Here is a 22,537-nt window from a genome sequence, read left to right on the forward strand (position 1 = left end):
GACAGACACTCCTTATTCACTCTCATGACTTGCAATACTTGCTGTCCCAGACGGGTGAGCTCAGGAGCTAGTCTGTGTGTCTGATATTAAAATAAAACAAACCAAACAGTCCTCCTAAAATTAACCTTAATACCACTAGAAATATTTTTGTTTGTTTGTTTGTTTGTTTGTTTTGAGACGGAGTTTCACTCTTGTTACCCAGGCTGGAGTGCAATGGCGCGATCTCGGCTCACCACAACCTCCGCCTCCTGGGTTCAGGCAATTCTCCTGCCTCAGCCTCCTGACCACTAGAAATATTTATTACGCAAATAATTCAGAATAAGGCAAAGACCACTTTGCTCTTGTTCAAGTATTTTGGCTAAATGAAATTGATTATTTTATGTTTATATGCTCTTGGTATTTTAAAAAGTGCATATAAAAATAAACAAAGAACCCCTCCCCCCAAAAAAATCACAGTATTTTTAGGTCTCTGCTATAATTGATATGAAGATATTTTGTTGCTCTAAGACAATTTAATTTTGCTTCTGGAAAGCAAACCAGCTGAGTGTAACCAAAGTTAGTTAAAGTTATACAATTATTCATAGCTTATCTTATCCCTGGTCAATTTTAGGACTCTATCTAAGGAAATATCTTCTCTCCCAGAACAGGGGAACTAAAAGTGTGCTTTGTGGCTGAACATTTATAATCAGCTGAAATGAAAGCCTGTTGGGGGTATGGCCAGGAAGGCTAGTGTGTTACATAGGATGGAAGTGTGGCCCTGGGAGGCAGTGCTGCTTTGGTTGTCCTCTGTGGAGAGGCTGTGAGAGGAGGAAAGGGTGCGCCCTAGGTGGTGTGTACACTCCAGATCGTGTGTGCGTCATGATTATGACCACGTGGCTGAGACCCACCTACAGTTTTTACACACTCCTTACTCCAGCAGCTGCAGGTGGAGTTTCTCTGGGAGCTCATTAGGACTCTCCCACCACGGGGGCTGGGGGTGGAAGGTTGTTCCTGACCATCTTCAAACCTGGGTCCCTAGTGCTCTAAGTCTATGTCTCTGTCAATTTAGAACAGTGTAAAGGGGGTGAGTGTTTACTTACTTATTTCTGTGTTTCCCTCTACAGTTGCTTGAATTTATATAGAAATAAAACCATATTAAACATTACAGTGGTTCTTTTTTTAAGACGTTGAGTATATGATCATGTGCTATTTAGAAAAGCAAGCTGAGTGTCTACAGGCTTCAGAGTGGCTCAGTGTCTGACATCTTTCTCTCAATTGAATGTGAATAACTTGCATTTTTAATTAAAAATCACAGACTTATTTTTGAGATTCCTGAAGTTTCAGAATTATAAAATTCCCTAAATCTGGACAGAATGAGGATTTTATGTAAGCTAAGGTTCTAAAATGAGGATTTCCAATTGGTAGAAGGTAATGTATGCATGTGTGTCCAAATATTTGTGGGCTGAAACTTAAATAAATGTTGGTGAGCTTTCACTGGCGAATGTTCTAGAGAATTGCAGGAAGGCTGGTTGTTGAAGAGCTATGCACTTTCTACCAGTACCTGTGTATTTACACGTGGCCACGTGCATTTTACTACCCTCATGTATGCAGTCAAATAAATACATGTGTCTGTACACACACATTCTTTCATATCACTTCTTGTCTGATTTGGCACCTTCCAAAACTGTCATTTTGAGGTGCCAGAATAGGTTTTATTTGGCTTTTAGATGATAGCCTCCAGAGGGATGACATCCACAATTACTCATCATCTCTGGGGGCAGCGAAATGTCCACAGCACCTGGGAACAGTCAGGCCAGTTGGGGTGGCATGCTCCCAGGAAGACAGAAACCTTCTGTGCAGTTGTCTTTTTTTATTATCATAGACAGGTGGTTGATAGCTGTTTTATTTCTTCCAAATTTGGCTTTCGTTTTTGGAGGAAAAACTTGAAATAAGTAGTGACTTACTTCATAGATGCTCTCCCTTCTCCCCGACCCCACTGGTGGAGGGTGACATTGCCCCTTCAGCTCCCCAGTTCTCAGCTCTGGGATATTGGTAAGTTCCCCAGGAAGGACGCAGATGAGGACAACCATGTACCTGCCCTAAGTGGGGAGACCAGGCATGTGTACAGATCAACTTAATCGAGAGGCAAAAATGAAGCATGTCAGAAACACAGAAGTGCGGAGATTGTTCAGAACTCTTTTGGGTGATTACAATGGACTCCTTGTTGATCTTTTAGCTAATAAAAAGAGTGGAAAAATATTTCATAAGTGTACAATATGCAGTAGGAAAATAGAGTACTGCTTACCTAAAAGCTACTCTACTGCTTCTGTGCACTGCTGCTTCTGTGCAGTCACAGCTGGGGTTTAGACACCCACCATCTTATATTGTCTATTGAAAAAAAGTCTAACATGTGTTCCTGAGTCCACAGCCAGCAGTCTTTCTAGCACAACTTGAGATCTTTCCTGGCTTAGACTCTTTCAGCCATGGGAGAAACTTCCCACCCCTGGGTGTGCCATCAAAGGCCTTTAGGATCTGGGTCCACAGCCCCGTCTGTCACTGGCTGCCCTGGCTGCCACTGATCCCTACCATTGTATCATACGCTGCTTTGGCTTTTGGAATTTGAACAAAATCCAGTTTAACTCAGACATGCCGTCTGGGACTGTATTGCTGTCATTATTTAAGGAGTTAGAACTGTAGTGAAGAGCAGCTTTACATACAGTTTTCAGAAGAATCATGTATACAAACATGTAAGGTGCTTTTGCCATTCACCATTCATTGAAGTGTTTATTACGTGTTCTACTGTGTCCCTCCCATGGAAGAATCAACCAAAGTCCTATCAGCGTTCTCTAGGAAGGCTTTCTGTAGGGGACATGTGTATTAGTTATAGTGGCTATGGAACAAGTTATCTCAAAATTTAGCAGCTTAAAACAACAAACACATTATTGTACACAGTATCTGAGGATCAGGAATCCAGGTACAACTTAGCTGGGGTTCTGAGGTTGCAGTCCAGTTATTGGGTGGGTCTGTGAGGTTGCAGTCCAGCTGTTGGGTGGGGCTCAGGTTGCAGTCCAGCTGTTGGGTGGGGCTCTGAGGTTGCAGTCCAGCTGTTGGGTGGGACTGTGAGGTTGCAGTCCAGCTGTTGGGTGGGGCTGTGAGGTTGCAGTCCAGCTGTTGGGTGGGGCTCTGAGGTTGCAGTCCAGCTGTTGGGTGGGACTGTGAGGTTGCAGTCCAGTTGCTGGGTGGGGCTGTGAGGTTGCAGTTTAGCTGTTAGGTGGGGCTCAGGTTGCAGTCCAGCTGTTGGGTGGGGCTCTGAGGTTGCAGTCCAGCTGTTGGGTGGGGTTCAGGTTGCAGTCCAGCTGTTGGGTGGGGCTCTGAGGTTGCAGTTCAGATGTTGGGTGGGGCTCTGAGGTTGCAGTCCAGCTGTTGGGTGGGGTTCAGGTTGCAGTCCAGCTGTTGGGTGGGGCTCTGAGGTTGCAGTTCAGATGTTGGGTGGGGCTCTGAGGTTGCAGTCCAGCTGTTGAGTAGGGCTCTGAAGTTGCAGTCAAACTTTTGTCTGGGGCTATGGTCATCTGAGGCTTGCCTGGGAGGGCCCTGCCTCTAAGCTTGTTCATGTGGTTGCTGGCAGGCTCAGTTCCTTCTGGCTGCTGTCATGAGGCCTCAGTGCCTCACCGTATGGACCTCAGTGTCAGCTACCCGAGTATCCTCACAGCATAGTACCTTTCTACCCCCAGAGCAAGTGATTCGAGAGAAGGAGTCCAAGGCAGAGACCAAGCTTTATATATATACAGCCAGAAATTAAGTGGCACCCAAATACCTCAGGTTTAAAAGAAATGAGAAAGCAAGTGTGGGAGCCCTTATTGATAATAATGGCCTCTTTTTCCATTTTGAGCCATACGAAATTCCCTGCTTGCTGGGGAGGAGATAACTGCTGTAGGCAGCTGCTTGTGCGTTTCATAATTGGTCCATAAGGGTTGATGGAAAAAAGTGAAAATTAAGGGGGAAAAAAGTAAGTACGATTGCACGCTTTAGACCTCAGATTCTTTTTCTTTTTTTTTTTTTTTAAACATGGTGAATACTTTATTATTGGGCTTTTAAATTGTCAGTTTCACATGCATGATTTTCCTTAAATATCAGGCCATTTTGTAATACTTTAGATTCTAGCTTTTTAAAGGCCCATACATTTTACACTTTTTTTTAGGGGGGATCGCGTCTCAAAAATGTTGTCTCAGATAGACAATGTTTCCTCTGGGGTGTGGAGTTCCATCATTTGTCAGGCATCATGCATATTTCAGTATTTTACCATCTAGTGACATCATCTATCTGCTACTCCTGGTGCTTTAATGACAAAGTTGGCATCACTGGGCTCCAGGAATTCTCATGCTGGGCATGCCCTTCTGACTCTCTGACCTCCTTCGTCTGTACTCAGCTATCCACATGAGGGTCTTTTTCTCATGACCCATTACTTTCTTGAAAATCCCACTTGTAACAGGCATGGTGGCCAGCCTCCAAGAGTCCTAATGATTCCCAGCTCCTGGGACACACACCCTTGTGCAGTCCCCTCCTGCACAGTACCAGGGATGGCCTGTGGGATGGTATGTCACTTTTCGAAATCAGTGAAAAGGTGTCTGTCTTTTTTACTTGGTTGGTGAGTGACTGGGGAGTGGGACCCATGGGCCCTTTTATTAATGTAACTCTGGTGTCCTTCTGAATGTCTTTGTCATTTTCAGGCCAACTCCAACAGTGGCCCAGAGCAAAGAGTGTGCATCATCGATGAGATTGGGAAGATGGAGCTCTTCAGCCAGCCGTTCATTCAAGCTGTTCGTCAGACACTGTCTGTCCCGGGGACTATAATCCTTGGCACAATCCCAGTTCCTAAAGGAAAGCCACTGGCCCTTGTCGAAGAAATCAGAAACAGAAATGACGTGAAGGTGTTTAATGTGAGTACAGTCAGTCTTCCATGACCTGTGGAAATGGAGCAGATGATCTAAAATGGCAGATGGCTCCAAAATATATTGTTGGTTTTAAGTGACCATTTTTTCCCTCTCATGCTGAAATACAGGTGAGTCTGATTTTCTAGAAATGTATAGAACTTAAGTTGTACCTCTACTTGATGAAAATACAAACTTGCTTATAGGGGAGCCTTCTGACGGTCTCAGCTGTTGGGGCTGTTTTTTACTTCCACCTCTCCCACCAGACACCAGGACCTCTCTGGCATCAGAACTGTCTGATCTAAGGTGCTTGTTCTAACTCTTCTCAGATTGATAGGTCAGGTTGGGATATAGAGGCAAATATTTTTTGTTTTGATTTAAAGGTTTCTCTTTTAAACCTGACCCACTTCTGCTTTTGGGGAAAAGAGGCTGTGGATAGAGCCGGAGGCACAGCCTCCAGATGCTGAAGAGCAGTACCGTCCAGTCAAACTTCCCATAGCAAGGGAAATTGCCATCTGCATTGTGTAGAACAGTAGCAACTAGCCACATTTGGCTATTTATGTTTAAATTGATTTTAATCATATAAACAAACATTTATTTAATCATATAATCAAATTTAAATTGAATTAGACATTCAGTTTTTCCGTCACACTGGCCACATCTGAGGTGCTCTGTGGCCTTGTGTGGCTACTGCATTAGCCAGTGCAGCTGGAGGGTCTGCTGCTCACTGTGAGGCTTGCAGAATGGCAGCATGGGCGTCACCTGGGAGGGGGCCTTGTCCTGGTCCAAGGAATCAAACTCTGCGGGGTGGCCCATGGTCTGTGTTTTGACAAGTTCTCACATGGTTTTTAGGTCCCCCGCACTTTGAGGAGCACTGCTGTCGACCACATGTGAGAGATGAGGGGCTGGGGCTTGTCAGCCAGTGGCAGCGTCTGAGCCAATCATAAGGGGCTCGTGGCATTGCTGGCACTTTGTCTAAAAACTTGCCTTTCTTTCCCCCATTGTCCCTCTGTTTTCCTCTCAGTCAGATATTGCCTCTTCCCCGCCCCTGCCCTGAGTTTCTTTGAGTCAGTGATAGCTGTGCTCTTGGCTGAGCTCTGCTCACATGCCTCACTCCCCTCCTCAGTTTAAAAGCTCCCTGGCCCTGCAAGTGCCAAGTGAACGAGTCAGGCAGGCAGGACCCCTCCTATCAGGGGGAGTGGAGGGTAAGTACCTGTGAGCACCTTACATCATGATCATTTTAATCACTGAGTAAAATGTTACCTTGACCCACTGGCCCCAGTGGCAATATCTACATGGTTTTGGTTGCCACCAAAATATTCTGGAGTGTGGTGGTAAACAGCCATTAGGGTTAGACCAGCCAGACTTGGAAAAATATATGCACTCCTTCATTTATTTATTCATTCATTTGGCTAATTATGATTGAGCACCTACTGTATGCTAGGTGTCATTCTAAGTCTTGGGATACTGTGGTCGACGAGACTGACCAAGTCCCTATTCTCATGAAGCTTACATTCTAGTAAAGGAGCTGGATACCAAAAATGTGAACAGACAAATAAAGCAGATACTGATAAAGGCAAAAGTAAAGAAACCAAGCAATGTGGTAGTTGGGGGCAGGAGTAGCAAAGGTGATCAGGGAAGGTCTCTTCAAGGAGGTGACATTTGAGAGCCTTGAAAAGTTTGTGGGGTTCTTCAAAGTTTCATGTTGTCATCCTTTACTTAACGTGGCCTCTACATTAGAGGTTTTGTTTGTGATTGTAGAGTTTCCATGGAAATAGACACAATGAATAGTGAAAGATCATTAAAAAAAAAAATTAGTTTTCAAGTCAGATAGCTTCTAGGTGGGAAGACTGGGAAATTGCTAATGTTAGACTCAAGGAATTGGCTAGCTCTGCAAACTAATCTAATCTAAAAGTCCTAAGGAAGGATTGAAGGGAGCTGACTGTGATGCCCAGAAATAAACTTTGTGTCTTTGGCTCATACCACATTTCTTCCTCTCTCAGACTCAAAATTATTCTCCAGGCAAGGTAATCATTGTGTCTAATGATCTGTAAGTAAAATGATTAGCATTGAGTTAATTATGTAAGAGATAGGGACTGGCATACCCTGTTATTTTTTGTTGTTTGAGTTTGTATGGTTCCTCTGTTCCAGTTTTATTTTATTTTTTATTTAACTTAATTATTTTGGGAGGGGGTGGGCAGAGCCTTGCTCTGTTGCCCAGAATAATTTGTGCTGGGATTACAGGTGAAAGCCACTGTGCCTGGCCTGTTCCAGTTTTATAAATCAAGAACCTCATTTTCTTTCTTTTTTTTTCTTTGAGAGAGACAAGGTCAGGCTCTGTTGCCCAGGCCGGAGTGCAGTGGCATGCTCTTGGTTCACTGCATCCTCTGCCTCCAAGGCTCAAGCCTTCCTCCACCTCAGCCCCGCAAGAAGTTGGGACTACAGTCATGTGCCACCACACCTGGCTCATTTTTTTTGCATTTTTTTGGAGAGATGGTGTTTCACCATGTCTCCCAGGGTGATCTTAAACTCGTGAGCTGAAACGATTTGCCTGCCTCAGCCTCTCAAAGTGTTGGGATTACAGGCATGAGCCACTGTGCCTAGCCAAGAAACTTTTTTTTTTGTTTTGTTTTTTGAGATGGAGTTTCGCTCTTGTTACCCAGGCTGGAGTGCAATGGCATGATCTCGACTCATCGCAACCTCCACCTCCTGGGTTCAGGCAATTCTCCTGCCTCAGCCTCCTGAGTAGCTGGGATTACAGGCACATGCCACCATGCCCAGCTAATTTTTTGTATTTTAAGTAGAGACGGGGTTTCACCATGTTGACCAGGACGGTCTCGATCTCTTGACCTTGTGATCCACCCGCCTCGGCCTCCCAAAGTGCTGGGAATACAGGCTTGAGCCACCACGCCCGGCCTGAAACTCATTTTCTTTATCTGCAAACTTAAGAGTTGGATTAGATATAGTTGTGGGTTCTTTCCATTGTTCATATGCAGTAAAGTATTGAAATCCATTTTTGAGAGTGTTCTTCACATTCAGCATTTTGCATTCCGTGGTTTAGGCACTTGTGAAGCATGATCTCTGGCCTCAAGAAAAACATGGGGCAATAAAAATCTAGGGGCAAGGAAGGGAGAGATCTGAATGAGCAGTGGTGGTGGGGAGAGGTGTCCAAAGGAAGTGGTTCTTGAGTGGGTTCTTGAAGGAGGAAATGGGAAAAAGAAGAAAGAACGTTCCAGGTAAGAAGATAAGCTATGAAAAGGGATCATAGGCAGCCTCCCCTTGCTACCAACTGAACATGCATAGTGTGAAGATGAGACTGAACTCATGATATGGGGGAAATTTACCACACAAATTAGTAATATTATCTAGACTTACTGTTCTTCATAATGTTGGGTGAACAGACTATTTTCCAAAAACACCTAAGAACACGTCCAGTTTTAGACAAGATGGAATAGACACACTTGTGTTTATTTTTCCTGCTAATTGCAGCCAAAAACCTTGGTGAAGAGAAAAGCATAAGAAGACTTGAAGAGAAAAAGGCAGATTGGCTAGGAACCTAAGGACCAAAGGAACAACACAACTGAAAATCATATGTCATGCCAAGAATCAGGAATACCTAAACCTGAGTGAGGAAAGGCAATCAGCAGATCTCAACAGCCAGGTGACTCAGATAGTGGAATTATAGGGCAAGGATTTGAAAACAACCATCATAAAAATGCTTTATAAAATTACAGACACACATGAAACAAATGAAAAATGGTCTCAGCAAAGAACTGGAAAGTTTCAGCAAAAATCTAGAAGACAGAAGAATCAAATGAAAATTTTAGAACTATAAAATACAACAGTGAAATTAAAAAGTCACCAAGTAGGCTCATCAGAATAGAGATGACAGAAGAAAAAAATCAGTGAACTTGAAGGTAGAACAATAGGAACTACCTGCCAGAGCACTTTTTTTTAAAAAAAAAGAACAGAGTTTCTGGGACCCATGGGACTGTAACAAAAGATGTGACATCCATGTCATTGTAGCACCAGGAGAGGAGCATGGGGCTGAAAAAGTGTTTGAAGAAGTAATGGCTGCATTTTTGTCATATATGGCAAAATACGTAAACATACATTTTCAGTGAACCCTAAAAGGATAAACTCAACTTCAGGCAAAGACATACCATAGTCAAACTTCTGAAAATTAAAGTCTTGAAAGCAGTGAAAGGAAAGCAGCCCCTTACCTTTAGGATAAAAACAATAAGTGACAGCAGATTTCTCAGCAGAAACCATGAAGGCCAGAAGGAGGTGGTACATTTTCTAAGTGTTGAAACAACTGTCAACTCATAATTCTGTAAGACATTCACAGATGAAGGAAAATAAAGAGAATTTGTTGCAACAGACCACTCTAAAAGAATGGCCAAAAGAAGTTCTGTTATCAGAAAGGAAATGGTAAAAGGAGTCCTGAAACATCAGGAATGAAGAAAGAACAATGGAAAGAGTAAAACAGAGTGAGTATAGTGGGCTTTTATTCTTCTGTTGAGTTTTCAAGAATTACGTTTTGACAGTTGAAGCAAAACAGTAACATTCTCTGATGTGTTAAAAAGTAGTTGGAAAAAAAAAAGAAAAGAACAGTGCCTGGTAAGGAAAATAAAATCTCACTGATAAGAATCTTTGGCACCTCCTATTATTTAGTAAAGCATCAGTAGAGGAAATTTGCTATGGAATATTTTCATTCCTCTATTCAGTAAATATTGAGTACCCATTGTATATTAGGTACTGTTCTATCCACTGGAGTTTTCGCAGTGAACAAAAGAGGGAGAACCAAACATCGTTTTATCAGTAACCCATTCCTGCCATAACTCACTCATTCCCACTATAATGGCGTGAATCCGTTCATGGGGACAGCCCTCATGACCTAATCACCTCTTAAAGGTCCCACCTCTATTTGCGTGAGGGTTAAGTTTCCAACGCATGAACTTTGGGGGACATATTCAAACCATAGCAGTTGACTTATGGGTTCTTCAATAATTTGTTTTTCAGAACTCTAAGAGGTTATTACCATTATATTCCATTGAGTTTTATCCCACTGTATCCCAGTGAGTGTGTCATTGATTGATTTTGCTGCCTTCTAGTAAATATTATAACATTGGCAATGTGATCAACACCTTTAGATCTTTTTCCAGCTGGCAGCTTCATAGTATGATTAAGTCTCTTGTTTAGACATGGGATGCACTTGTTCTTGGCAGTAGTGAGTGGATATTATCTGGTCTTCCAGGCTATTTCAGTGTTATCTCACTGCCTTCTAACTTGTTTAATATGACCTGTGTCTGTATGCCCTGCTCAGTCTCCCTTTCCTGCTTCTTGATTTTTTAAATAAGAAGTTGGGTTGATGATATTGCCAGTTTGTCTTTCCATCTGGTTGATCTAGGTCAGGCGTCCCCAAACTTTTTACACAGAGGGCCAGTTCACTGTACCTCAGACCGTTGGAGGGCCGCCACATACTGTGCTCCTCTCACTGACCACCAGTGAAAGAGGTGCCCCTTCCTGAAGTGCGGCGGGGGCCGGATAAATGGCCTCAGGGGGCCGCATGTGGCTGCGGGCCGTAGTTTGGGGACACCTGGTCTAGGTACTGTAAGAGACAGTACTTGACTGATCTGCTGGGCACAGATGCAATACCAGATACCAGGTCCTGCTTATGTTCTGACTTTAACAGCCCCAAACCTGAAAACATGGATGGAACAGGCAGGGGAAGAAATGCCTCTTAGTATATAACTATGTGCAAGAAAGCAAAAGAAAACCACATCTATTTCCTTGAAACTGTGGGAACGGCCGCCAACATTCCTAATAAGCAAGGGATTGGATCTGGAGGTCACAGGATAAATGAGATGTGGCCTCTGATCCCATGGAGCTCACAGTCTTGTCTTCACTGTGCCCAGGATAAATTCTTACCAAGGGCCCTCTACAGCCACTGGGCAGGGGCCAGGGTTCCGGTCCAGTCAGCTCCCTTTCTTTCTCTTAAGACTCCAGTGCAGACAGAAAGAATGGTTGGCGTTACTTTTTCTTTCTGCAGTCTTTCTTATTTCCTTTTCCTGTCCCCAGCTCCCAGTTCCCTCTTCTAATTAGCCTCTCACGAAAGACTTTCTGCAGCCAAAATTCTGGTTGAGTAAAAAGCAGACTAGAATTTCAAGTAAGGCAAAGACTACTGAGGTTGGCAGGTGCTATGATGTTTGTTCTTGCATTTAGGAGTGTGTCTTCCTCATACAGGGAATATCATAACTGAATACTGTAGAGGGTTTCACATCAACATCTTACTGCATAATTTTCAGAAATAATCTTAGGGAAATCAAAGGGAGTATCAAAATATTAATATTGGAGTGTTTGCATTCTGCTCGTTAATTTTTAAATTAATTTTTAATTTGTAATTGATTTAATAATTGTACATATTTATGGGGTACAGTGTGATGTTTCAATGCATATATACATTGTATAATGATTCCATCAGGGTAATTTCCATATCCGTCACTTTAAATAATCATATTTTATGGTGATGACATTCAAAATCTTCTCCTCTAGCTATCTTTAAATATACAGCACCAGGTTATTTATTCTATGGTCACCATACTGTATAATAAAAGACCAGAGAAAATTCTCCAGCTGTGGATCACAGTCTACTCTCACAGAGTCTGGCTGGAGGCAGAAGCTACTGTGATCCCTGCTGAACTCAGAGTGGAAGAAAAGAGCCCCGAGGTGCCCACCTGTGCTGTCCCCTTTCTACCTCAGGTGGATTCCTTGATTGCAAACAACAGGAATAGACTTTGGCTAATTTAAGTGAAAACAGCAACAAAAAGCCTTGGAGCCTTTGGAGGTATCCCTTGAAGCCAAAGGAAAAGCTGACTGTCCTCGTTTCAATTGGATCCAGAGCTGTCCCTGGATTGACACAGCCAGGACTAGTAGAAATGGGTGTCAGCTTCAGGCACTTGCTGCATGAACTCACTCCTCTTGGGGTGCAGATCTCAGAGAAGTCACCAGGGTCTGACTTGCCCACTCATTGGCTGGGGGCAAGTTTCCTTGATTGTGTAGTCTCCCAGAGACAATCAGAGCACTCTTCCAAGAAGGATGAGCAGGTGCCAGGAACCAGAAGGGATGAGGTCCGCTCGCTCTGCATCTCCTCCTCGGATATGTATTGACACCTACTGTGTGCCAAGCCCCCTCTTCAGATACAACACCCTGAACCCCACAGAAGGCTTCCAGATGCACTCCCCTCTCTTACCAGGAATCTTGGCTCAGCTCCTCCATGGTTCACCTGTTGAAATTACATCCAGCCATAAGGACCCCTGGAAACTTTTCCTGCCCCTGACCCCCACGTATGCCCCTGTTCCTGCCCTCGTTCCTTCATTGCCCTCGTTCATGCCTGTCCTGTCCTGCCTGAGAGCTCCACGAATCAGGATCCTTACCTGTGGCACTTCTCTATTCGCATCTCTGGGCCTGACTCCTGCTTGCCCTTCCACCCCATCAGCTTGTGTTGAGTGGATGGGTATTATATGGGCCAAGCAGGAAGGCACCGTGATAGGAGCAGAGATGGCCCTGCCTTCACCCTGGGGCACTCGGGATGGTGTGGTAGTGAAAGAAAAATAAACAGCAGGTCATCGGGCAAAGCTTGGGTGAACTCTGTTGCTTTTTTGTTTTTGTAATGGTGTGAGTGATAGAGAACACACACTGTGGTCAGGAGGCCTGAGTAACAGTCTATACGGAGGCACCTTCACTTCTCTCACTTCCCCATCTTTCAAATGAGCACTTGAAGTTTGTGGAGAGGTGAGTAGATGACCGAGCATCCTAGAATTCTGGGTGCTTCACTGCGGCTGTGCTGGCTGCTCTTCTGAGCCCAGCTGGCTCACAGGCGCTCCTCCTTACTTCACTCTGACAGTTCAGTTTCTTCTGATCAGGTCAGGTCATGCGCAGGGGTCCTGCCCGCTCTTGCATTCCCATCGTCTGTCCTGGTGTGCCTCGCAGGGCTCAGTTCACAGCTCTCCCCATGGTTGGCTGAAATTGGTCTGGGATCCAAACCCACTTTCACTTTTTGAGCTGTCACTTTGTCGAAGCTGATGTTGGGGCTCAGTGACACCTGTCCTGTTTCTGAGTGCTTCTGAAGAGTCAGGCCTCCTCGCTGGGGCACAAAACATGCCTCACCCTCTCCCAGCCTTCCAGGCTTTTCTTTTAGAGAGTTACCCAGTACAAGATTGAAGAAGAGGAAAGGAGCTCTGAAGGCTGTCTCTCACTTCTTTCCCCAGGTCACCAAGGAAAACAGAAACCACCTTCTGCCAGATATTGTGACGTGTGTGCAGAGCAGCAGGAAGTGAAGTCACATTCTGCTTTTCTGCCTGTGAAGGAGTGCCCAGTTCACGAGGAGCCCGATGAAGCCCTGCCTGTCGAGGCTGTATGCCTTTGGAATTACGGAACCTTGTGGGCTTTTCTAGCGAAAACTCAGCAGCTGTTTTCCATAAAATGTTTAAAAGATCAAATTAGCCTTAATGCTGGATTGTCTGTACAAGATTAACAATCCATTGTGGCTTATTTATGCTTAAAGATTTCTGTTTATTTCCTCTTGCAGTCATGCACATGATTTGGGTAAATTAGGAGATGAGAAATAGTTTTCAGAGTATTGGATGGAATTTGCCCCCATCGAAGTTTGTAAGTGTGTTCAGGGGAAGGGGGAGGAAGGCGTTCACTGCCTAATCAGTTTTGCATGTCATGAAAATTAAATTCCTCTCCAGGTGCAGCTTCAGTCTCATGCAACTTAAAGTGATAACAGTTACTCGATTAAAAAAAAAAATATTCCAAAAGAAAATCATTTTATGTCATCTCCCCTAACTTTGTTTGTTTGCTTATTGCTTAATAAATGTAAAAATAAACCTGATGGTTACAGACAGGAGGCATTGTGTGGGAGGAACACACATCCTTTAGAGGTGTTGATAGCCTGATATTCAGCCGGCCAAATGACAAGAGCTCAGGCTTACGGGTTTGCATAAGAGCACCACTTTGCCTAAGTTAACATGGGAGCAATTTTGCATCTTTCTATGCCTAGTTGCCATTCTAGAAAAGCAGGGAGTGGCGGTCATCTCAGGAGAGTGATGCCACACCATGGAAGGAAACCTTCAGCCACTCCACACAGCTGTGGAGTGTACCCAGTGCCAGGGGCTGGGCTTATCAAGAATAATGGTGTAGAAATGAAGGGTTCAGCCCATAGCAGGGGTACGGTAAAAATAAGGTTAAAGACCGCTGAAACCCCAGAATTCATAGAGGATAAAAACTTCCTCCCCAAGTGGTGGATAGTACTGGAGTGATAAACAGTTCAGTTTTTTTAGGTCATTTTGGTGAAGATCTGTGAATTTCCAGAATTTCTTTTAACAGTTAGCATTGACTACAGACCCACTGGCGTAAGTGGCAGTGTGCCTTCTCTCTAACCCTGGGTAAGTCGGGCACGCAGGGGTGAGGCGCCCTGGGCCAGGCACTGGGACACAGTGAATGAGGCGGGAAGTGCTCACTCCAACACAAAATGGTGCACAGCCCAGGACTGGCTCCTACTTCGGTGTCTCTCTCCTCAGGGCTTTTCTTCCAAGGTAGCTTTGTGAAGCTTGACTTGGACTTGCCTAGCCTTGGAGGGACCACAACAGGAGGGCCTAACAGATCATGAACTAATCCCTCAAAAAGGGCTTCTTGCCCAGGAGGAGGAAGTGGGGCTCTCCTTCCTCTGTCTCTGCCTGGCTGGGCTGTTCAGGGAGACTGAGTTCCAAGCTCAGGATGTCTGGCCGCCTGGCTGTGACTTCCAGCCACCATCACCGGGACAAGAGGGTTACTGAACACTGGTGTGGGCTACATGCCTCAATGGGCCAGGAGGGGCACAGCCTCTGAGATGAGTAGAGGCTTCCCACAAAGGCCTGGGAACCTGATCCTGGCCATGAATCTGTGAAAGTAGCGCAGCCCTCAGGAGAACTAAGAAAGGGAGACAGGCTGAGAAATGTCATCAGTGTACACCCAGGCCTGGTGGAGCTGTTCTGTCCCAGCTGGGGTGAGAACCCATTGAGATGGAGCCTTTCCTGGCACCTCCAGGAGGGCGTTCTGCATTTACAAGCACCCCTCATGCATCTGAAATACCAAGGGCCATGTTCCTTCTTGTGTTTGTTTCTAGGAGCTCAGTATTTCAGTCGTGTCTATTTTGTAGACTTTGATTTTGTCTTAGCTGGTGAAGGTATTTCAAAGTTAAAGAGCTAGTTGGAAGGGCTTATTGCTGAAGCACAAAAAGTGCTTATGTGGGGTGGGGGTGTCACTGCCTACTTGAAAGTATCCGCTTGTGTGGAACAGATTCAGCCCCTAGCACTTGGGGCTGTGGGAGCTTCTACACACTTTCTCTTTAATGGTAAAGAGACAAGGTTGGAGTGTTCGTTCAAGAGCATGGTGATAGTGGTGAAAAAGGGGATTTGAGCCCACATCTACATGGCTCCAGAGTTCACTCTTTCATCACTCCCTGCTGCGTTCTTCTTGAGCTTTAGCATTTTTAGTGCATTATATGCCTCCAGACCTCAGAGTTGACATTTAGTCATGATAAACTGCCGTGAATCCAAAGAACGTTTAGTGTCTCTTGTGGCGAGGTTCTGAAATGATTATTGTATTAGTCAAACAGAATGATCATGGAGCACATATGGAGATGTCAGATGTAATCCCTGTATTGTAAAACAGTGAAATTTAATGATGGATAAGATGAATTCACAAATAACTAGAACTCAGGGGCAATGCGCACAGCCTGTAGAACAGTATCATGCTGAGATCTAAAGGAAGAAGAGGTGCTGTGGCAGAACTCCATGTGACCGTCCCTTCTAAGCAGCCAGGATGAGAGGAGCAGAGGTGAGTCCTGCCTCCCTGTGGGTGCCACGGCTGAGGTGAGGAGCTCTGGTCAGATGGTGGGGGGTGGCGGGGCAGCGGCAGGGCAGATTGAAGCCAGGGATTCTCTTATACCTGAGTTTGAAATGCCTCCTATTCAAACAAAGCAAAATATCTTGACAGACGGTTGGATGTGAGTCTCAAGGAGGAATTCACTTTGAAAAGCACAGAATTAATGTGTATCGCTTGTATGAAGAATCTCAGCTAGAATAACAAGGTCGGATGGGATGAATCAGGACTGATTTGAAGAATGATTTACTAAATGGTTCTTTCCTTTCCCCCCTTAGCAGATCATACCACCAGCCGCTTAACACACAATCCTTTAAAAGTTGTTTCTTCTTACCTCTGAGTGAAGGTAAGCACAGGCGGGGAGATGAACGAGCCTTTTAAATGGATAGAGTATCATCTGTGATTATTATCCCCGACAGGGAGCGATCCCTCCAATTATCAAGTGGGTGGGAATACTGGTTGCCTGGAAAATGTGAAACAGACTTACTTCTCTTCTTTTGCTGCCAATTTTGGTATTCATAGAAGGTTGTTGTATCTGTGTATCGCTCCTGTGTGTGTAATGATGGTGGATGCTTGTGTAGCATAGTGACTGGGGACAAAACAGCACAGTGGATGAGGCTGGAGTTGGCAAGCTAAGTAAACAGGCATTGCATTGCACATTTTGTGGGCAAAAAGAAGTTGAAGCATCGCAGGATTTTAACAAACTACTTGCCAGATAATTTCAACACAGTGCAGAATTTAGATTCAATAATGTCAAATCAGCCAGACAAGTCATATAAAACCAAACACTATGGTTTTTATGTTATCTTTGGAGGAGAAACCATTTTGTTTTGTGTCCAAATAACTCTTTAGCTATATACTGGCATAACATGTGAACAACTCTAGCAAGAAATGTCAAATTAGGGATGCCTCCTCTACATGGGGCTTAGAACATAACATTTTGAAGGAAATCCTTTTTGATACACAGCTGACTAGGTGAAGGGCCAGATTAACAAGTTGATGAGTTGTAAATATAAAAGTTATGTACCACAGTAAAAAAGAAAAAGAGGTATGGCTGCATTATTGATGCTGGTCAAACAGCCCCCAAGAATCCTAGGATGGCTTCGATGCAGCCACCTTCCCTCTGTGCGCGCGTTCATCTGCGGATGTGAGTGTGCGCACCTGTGCCCCAGTTTGCACACTCGAGACGCTCACTCAGACAGTGCGGAATGGCACTGCACTCCCGTCTGATTAATGTGGCCTTAATGTTGTAGATACACTGTGTCACTTTCATACTCCCTCCTTCCCACAAAAGTTGCCACTGAGAACCCGTGAACTGGGATAAGCAACGAACAGAGTAACAGCTGAAGCAGCACCTCAGGAACCTCCCCAGAGAAACAGGATGGAGGCGCGCCCAGGGTGCTCTTGCTCTCTCATCTGCACAGCCATGTCCGTGCAGCCTGGGTTTCTAGCTCTTTGGGGAGACTCCCCTTTTTGTGGAATGCTTTCTGTGTTTCCTACCTCAGTGCCTAAGGAGTGACCAGTCATGCTCCTGGCTGATGGCTGCCAGGCACTGTGGTTTTCCTAACTCAAGCAGTCACCCGCATGGGGAGGCCACATTCACAGCTCCAGGCCTGCCGTTTAGCCCCTGGGGCCTGGCTGTACAGTTGCCCCAGAGGCTTATAGGAGCTGCCAGCCAAGTTTAATTTGGCTACCTTAGAGAACTGCAGCAAGGCCCTATCAGCTTGCTATTAGACATACAACTACGTTTAAATTAAAATTTGCACCTCTAGGGAGTGCTGATCTGAAAATAATAGCATTCTGTCTCAGATTATAGAGCCCACTTACTGTTATTAATTGCTGATTCTTATTTTACAAAAAAAAAAAATTACAAAAGCATTACCATTTACTTCCAAGAAGTAAGGGATTCTCTATACCTTCCCCCAAGCTTCTCCTCAAATTTCCAAATCCTAAAGACTTTGAAGAAATTTGTGTGACTATTTAAAATTGAGTATTTCTGGCCAGGCGCAGTGGCTCACACCTGTAATCCCAGCACTTTGGGAGGCTGAGGTGGGCGGATCACGAGGTCAGGAGTTCGAGACCAGCCTGGGCAATATGGTGAAACCTAGTCTCTACTAAAAATACAAAAATTAGCTGGGTGTGGCAGTACATGTAATCCCAGCTGCTCGGGAGGCTGAGGCAGAAGAATCGCCTGAGCCTGGGAGGCAAAGGTTGCAGTAAGCTGAGATAGCGCCACTGCACTCCAGCCTGCACGATGTGAGGAGACTGTCTCAAAAAAAAAAAGAAATTGAGTATTTCTAACTATGATCTTTTCAAAAGGGATGGTTCACCAAGCCAGTGATACTCTATGGACTCCATTTCGGGACCTCTACCCTAGCAAGGATACAGGTTCCTGCGGGTTTTGAAGATGAGAAAAGTTGTCTCAGAATTTACCCAAATGTCATTCTCAGCATAAAAGATACACTTTTAGAAATGAGAAGTTTCAACAGAACTCAAAACACTGGACACAACAATAACTATAAACATTTTAATTTCAAAAACAAAGGTGTGTGCGAGTGTTCTGTGACAGTCAGGGTTGCGGGGCTTGGAGAACAAGCGCTTGTCCCTGTGAAGCCCACAGGGCGCTGGCGGCCCACGAATTGCTTAGACTACAGTGAGGAGCATCGTGTGACTCAGGTGGCTTTCCATGCACCACATGGACTTGATTTCTAAACTCACATCCGAACGTATCCTGGCTTTTCACAGAATACTTGAGACATGACTGCATGCATGATCACGGTTCTTGTGAAACTGCCACCGTATTATGCTTAACAGCTGCATAAATATTATAAAGAAATAGGGTTTTCTTGACACTTAGATTTAAGCCTAATGCATCTGCCCAGCTGATGGCGTCAGGTGCTGCTGTTCTTTTTCGTGGTAACAGTAATGTATTAAAGTGCCAGTGATGTAGCATGCAGTTGTCTTATTTTCTTCAGGGCATTCATTTCCTGGCTCTGTTTACTCTAGTTGCTTTAAGATAGTAAATGGCTTTTGTTTGAGATTGCAGATTCCGGAGCGTGTGTGGTGCCGTCCACGGCGTGTTCTGGGCGGTGCCATGCCCTGGGGAGGAGCTGCCGTGTGGCCTCTTCGCTGTTTCCCCATCATGTGAGTTGTGTTTTTGTTTTTTTTCAAAAGTCTGAGGTAAGTTCTGTGTTTTGGAACGCCATGTTGGGTGGTTGTGATTTGGGGAGAGCAGCACAGGTGGGAGCTGTGGGGGCGCTGACCTCCCCCCACCCCCCACCAGCTGCACGCCTGTCACTGCTCGTCTGATGCACTTTGCTGCGAGGCTGTGTCGTCCAGGCCCATGTCCTCCTGGCTTGCTCTCCTGCAGACCACCCTGAGAGTCTCTGCCACAGCCTCAGCCAGACGATGGTCACGAACCTGCCCCTGCTCGGTGGTGTCGGTGGGCTCACAGGGCTCGGAGAGGTGCTTCCAAAGAGAAGAAAGAAAAGTAGCGAACCGCTCAGCAGATGTTCACCACCCACTTTTAATTGGCACCCCCCACCCCGTGCTGTGGGAACTAAAGGCTGGTGCTGCCCAACCTTGAGGTCAAGTTCTAACGTCAGGTCAAATGACAGGGGGCCAGCACGGTGGCCTCTGAGGACAGGACAGCAGCCGATGCCGCATCTGGGACACAGGGCCTCTGCATGCCGGCCTTTCTGGATGACTATGCTGGAAAGAGTGGCCCGGGGGGAAAGGGCATTAGTGCACCTGGATTTCCAATTGTGATCAGTGTGACTTCATGCACACTTAGCCCCTGTCATTAATGCTGAGTTCCAGCGGGCTTGACCCCAGTAGGACACAGAGGCTGTTCTCTTCTGAAGGCATGTGGTCCCAATGACTCAACTGCCCATTTTGGAGAGCAGGAAGGAGAATTTGACAGAATCCCAGAACTGCACCCATAGACTGTGACTTTAACACAGATTGGGGCAGGGAGAAGGGTGATATTTTATGTGCTTATATTGAAGAAATAAAGAAAAGGGAGGGGAGATTTATTCTTTTAGTTATCTAAATGTAGGTCAAATTCCTGCAGTAACCAGCTCTTTCCTCTTGGCCAGAATGGCCTGGGGGTTCCAGGAAAGCCCGTCAATCTCCCCCTCCATGAAAGATGGCACCCACGGCTGCAATCCTACAGCTTTTCATAGGGCGGCCAGCCCAGCCTTGGCTTCCCCTGGCAGGAAGGCACTTGTATGGAGAGCTTTTCCCATGAAGGAGAGGGAGGGCGTAATGAGGAAGGTTCAGGGGCAGTCCCTTCTCTCCACCTGCAAATAACCACACCCAGAACCAGAGGCCAAGCTGCTGCAACTCTGGTGTTTGATGGAAAGCATGAGCCACGGGCAGGAAAACCTGAACACTCAAAAGGAGTGGGGGAAATCTCCAAATCTGACCCAGTCTTGCCTTGACACCATCGATTTTCCCTGTCTACTGGGTTACATAGGAGAACTGCCGGGTATTTACCTTTTTCTCACTGATGAAGCTTAAGAATTCATTTCATGTCAGCTGCCTTGGGATTCTGGACAAGTAACAGCTTATTTGGGTGACGTCCTTAAAACTCTCCTTGTCTAGTATTGAAATACCTGGAAGCAGTGGGCTGTCTCAGCAGCTTTAAAGTTAAATCTTGGCTGAGAAGTGATGATGATCTAACTCCAACATTGACAGCTACCTTTCCTCTCCCTCAAGCCAGAAATCATGTAAAAAGAGTCCCACCGTGTGGATGAATGGAGAGCGTTCTCCCTCACTCCCAGGTACAGGGCTGGTGGCCACAGTTCTGCTGAACCTCTGCATCTGGCGACTCCTTTCAGTGCCTGCCTGGGTATTATCATTTACAGGACGTGTGCTCTGTATCTTGTCTGCTTCCTAGAGCAGCTGAGCCACTTTGTGTCTAATCACTGTCCTTTGTCATTCTGGGAGCCCCATAGAGGAGGGAATGGGGTTCTGCAGGCAGAAGGGTGGGGACCACACTCAGGCCAGAAGCCCATGCCACCACTCCAGCTCATCCTGGGGAACCCTGCCCAGCCCCTTACCCGAGTGGCCTGGCTGGCAGCCCTGGCTGAGGGGCCCATCACGATATTGACACTGCTGGATGACTGGGTGTCACTGGTATTGCCCCCCTCCGCAGCAGAGAGTCCAGAAATGACGAGTGCGCTGGAAAAGCTCCTCTTGCCGAAGAGGAAGCTAAGGGTGGAGCTGGTGGAGGAGCCCAGGCTGGATCTGATGAGGGCCTCGGCCCGCTCGCGGACACTCAGGTGACCCGTGGTGGTGACGGGTGGGGGCTGAGAGTGCAGGGACGTGGCCGAGGTGTGCAGGGAGAGCCGGCTGCCCGAGAGCCTCTGAGCCAGCTCGTGCACAGAGGTGGACGTCTGGAGGAATGGCTGGCGGCTCTCTAAGATAGGGCCAGAGGAGCTCAGCATGGGCGGCCTTTGGCTTAGCGTCGAGTGTGCCTGCACGGACTGGCTCCTGCCTTTCCTCCTGCCTTTAAAAGAAAGCAGAACATAGAGTTGTAACGGGGGGTCATGAACATTGATGCCTGTGTGGTGAAGCAGGTGGCCTGCTCTGCCTGGGCCCAGGGAACCTTCCTCAGGGCACCACCTTCAAGGCTCGGACGAGCTGGGAGCCTGACCATTGCCTCACCTGCTCCCTCCTGCCAAGTCCAGGTCCTGAGAACTGAAGGGTACCCAAGGGTGGGGGCTGGGGTTGGGGACACAGTGTGAGAAGCTGCAGCCAGGGTGACAGATCTGCCCAGTTTGCCAAGACATTCCTGGTTCTAGCACCAAAAAGTCCCTCGTCTCTAGAAGCCACTTGGTCCAGGCAAACCAGGACGACGCTAGCAGTGGACCATGGCCTCATACAGTAAACCCAAATGTGATCCTGGCTCAGGGCCATGGTTCCTATGCTCATCTGATCAGCAGCGATAAAGGAAAACATGCAGGGTTCTGTGATTTTTATTTGCCATGAAGAAAGAAGAAAGGTGAGGAGAGCTGAAGCTCATGCCATGGGCTCTATTTTCCAGGACAGCCTTTCCTTACAGGCCTGCACGCTACCGGCCAGGCCTGGGCCTCAGTTCCCATGCTTTTCTCGCTTAGCCCCTTCACCTGCCGCCTCACCCCTCAGGGGCCCTGCTACCCCAGCCTGGCTGGCAGCCATGGGCAAGGGGCCCATCACAATGTTGGCGCCGCTGGATGGCTGGTGTCACTGGTATTGCCCCTCTCTGCAGCAGAGTCTGGAAATGACGAGCTGAAAGTTGTCTAGATAAGGCCATTTTTGACAAAAGAGACTGGACTACCCCCAAAGATGTGGTTCTGTCCATGCTTCTGGAAGCAGGCCAGCTTCGCGGGGTCTTCTGTGCCTGATCCACCTGTGTGGCGTGCTGGTTAGCACTGCAGTCTAAGCAGTCTCCTGTAGCTGCTACAATTAGGCCTTAAATCAAGTCAAATAGAGGGGGCTGAGGCATAAGTATCAGAAAGGATGCCCAATGCATTGCCTCGTGTTCCACCTCACCCAAATGCCCGAGTTATTCATTGTGCATCTGGTGATTCTGAAGCAGGTATGGCTGCCTACAGGAGAACCCAGAAACGACACATCATGTGAGAGGCAATTCATTAGCGATAAACGTGACAATGGGAATTCCAGGGTTCTTCCAGCCTCACACCACCCCACCGCAGCCT

At 46.3% G+C, this 22,537-nt stretch overlaps 2 protein-coding genes across 3 annotated transcripts in view; one reads left to right on the top strand and one right to left on the bottom strand.

The window, feature by feature from the left end:
* Positions 1–13,803, top strand: part of NTPCR (nucleoside-triphosphatase, cancer-related) — a 29,806-nt gene extending 16,003 nt beyond the window's left edge. Inside the window, exons 4-5 of one of the 2 annotated variants that reach the window (XM_003940786.3) lie at positions 4,707–4,916; positions 13,178–13,347. In XM_003940786.3, coding sequence (XP_003940835.3) covers positions 4,707–4,916; positions 13,178–13,246 — 279 coding nt within the window. In that variant the 3' untranslated portion in view covers positions 13,247–13,347. Of the gene's footprint in view, positions 1–4,706; positions 4,917–13,177 lie in introns of both variants that reach the window. The other variant, XM_039464225.2, reaches the window with a different exon arrangement.
* A 4,542-nt stretch (positions 13,804–18,345) lies between these two features.
* Positions 18,346–22,537, bottom strand: part of PCNX2 (pecanex 2) — a 291,889-nt gene continuing 287,697 nt past the window's right edge. Inside the window, exons 33-34 of the mRNA XM_010351533.3 lie at positions 20,897–21,345; positions 18,346–19,301 (exon numbers count right to left, since the gene is read on the bottom strand). Coding sequence (XP_010349835.3) covers positions 19,128–19,301; positions 20,897–21,345 — 623 coding nt within the window. The 3' untranslated portion in view covers positions 18,346–19,127. The remainder of the gene's footprint in view (positions 19,302–20,896; positions 21,346–22,537) is intronic.

The sequence above is a fragment of the Saimiri boliviensis genome, chromosome 14 (genome assembly GCF_048565385.1).
Source record: "Saimiri boliviensis isolate mSaiBol1 chromosome 14, mSaiBol1.pri, whole genome shotgun sequence".
NCBI classification, from domain to species: Eukaryota; Metazoa; Chordata; class Mammalia; order Primates; family Cebidae; genus Saimiri; species Saimiri boliviensis.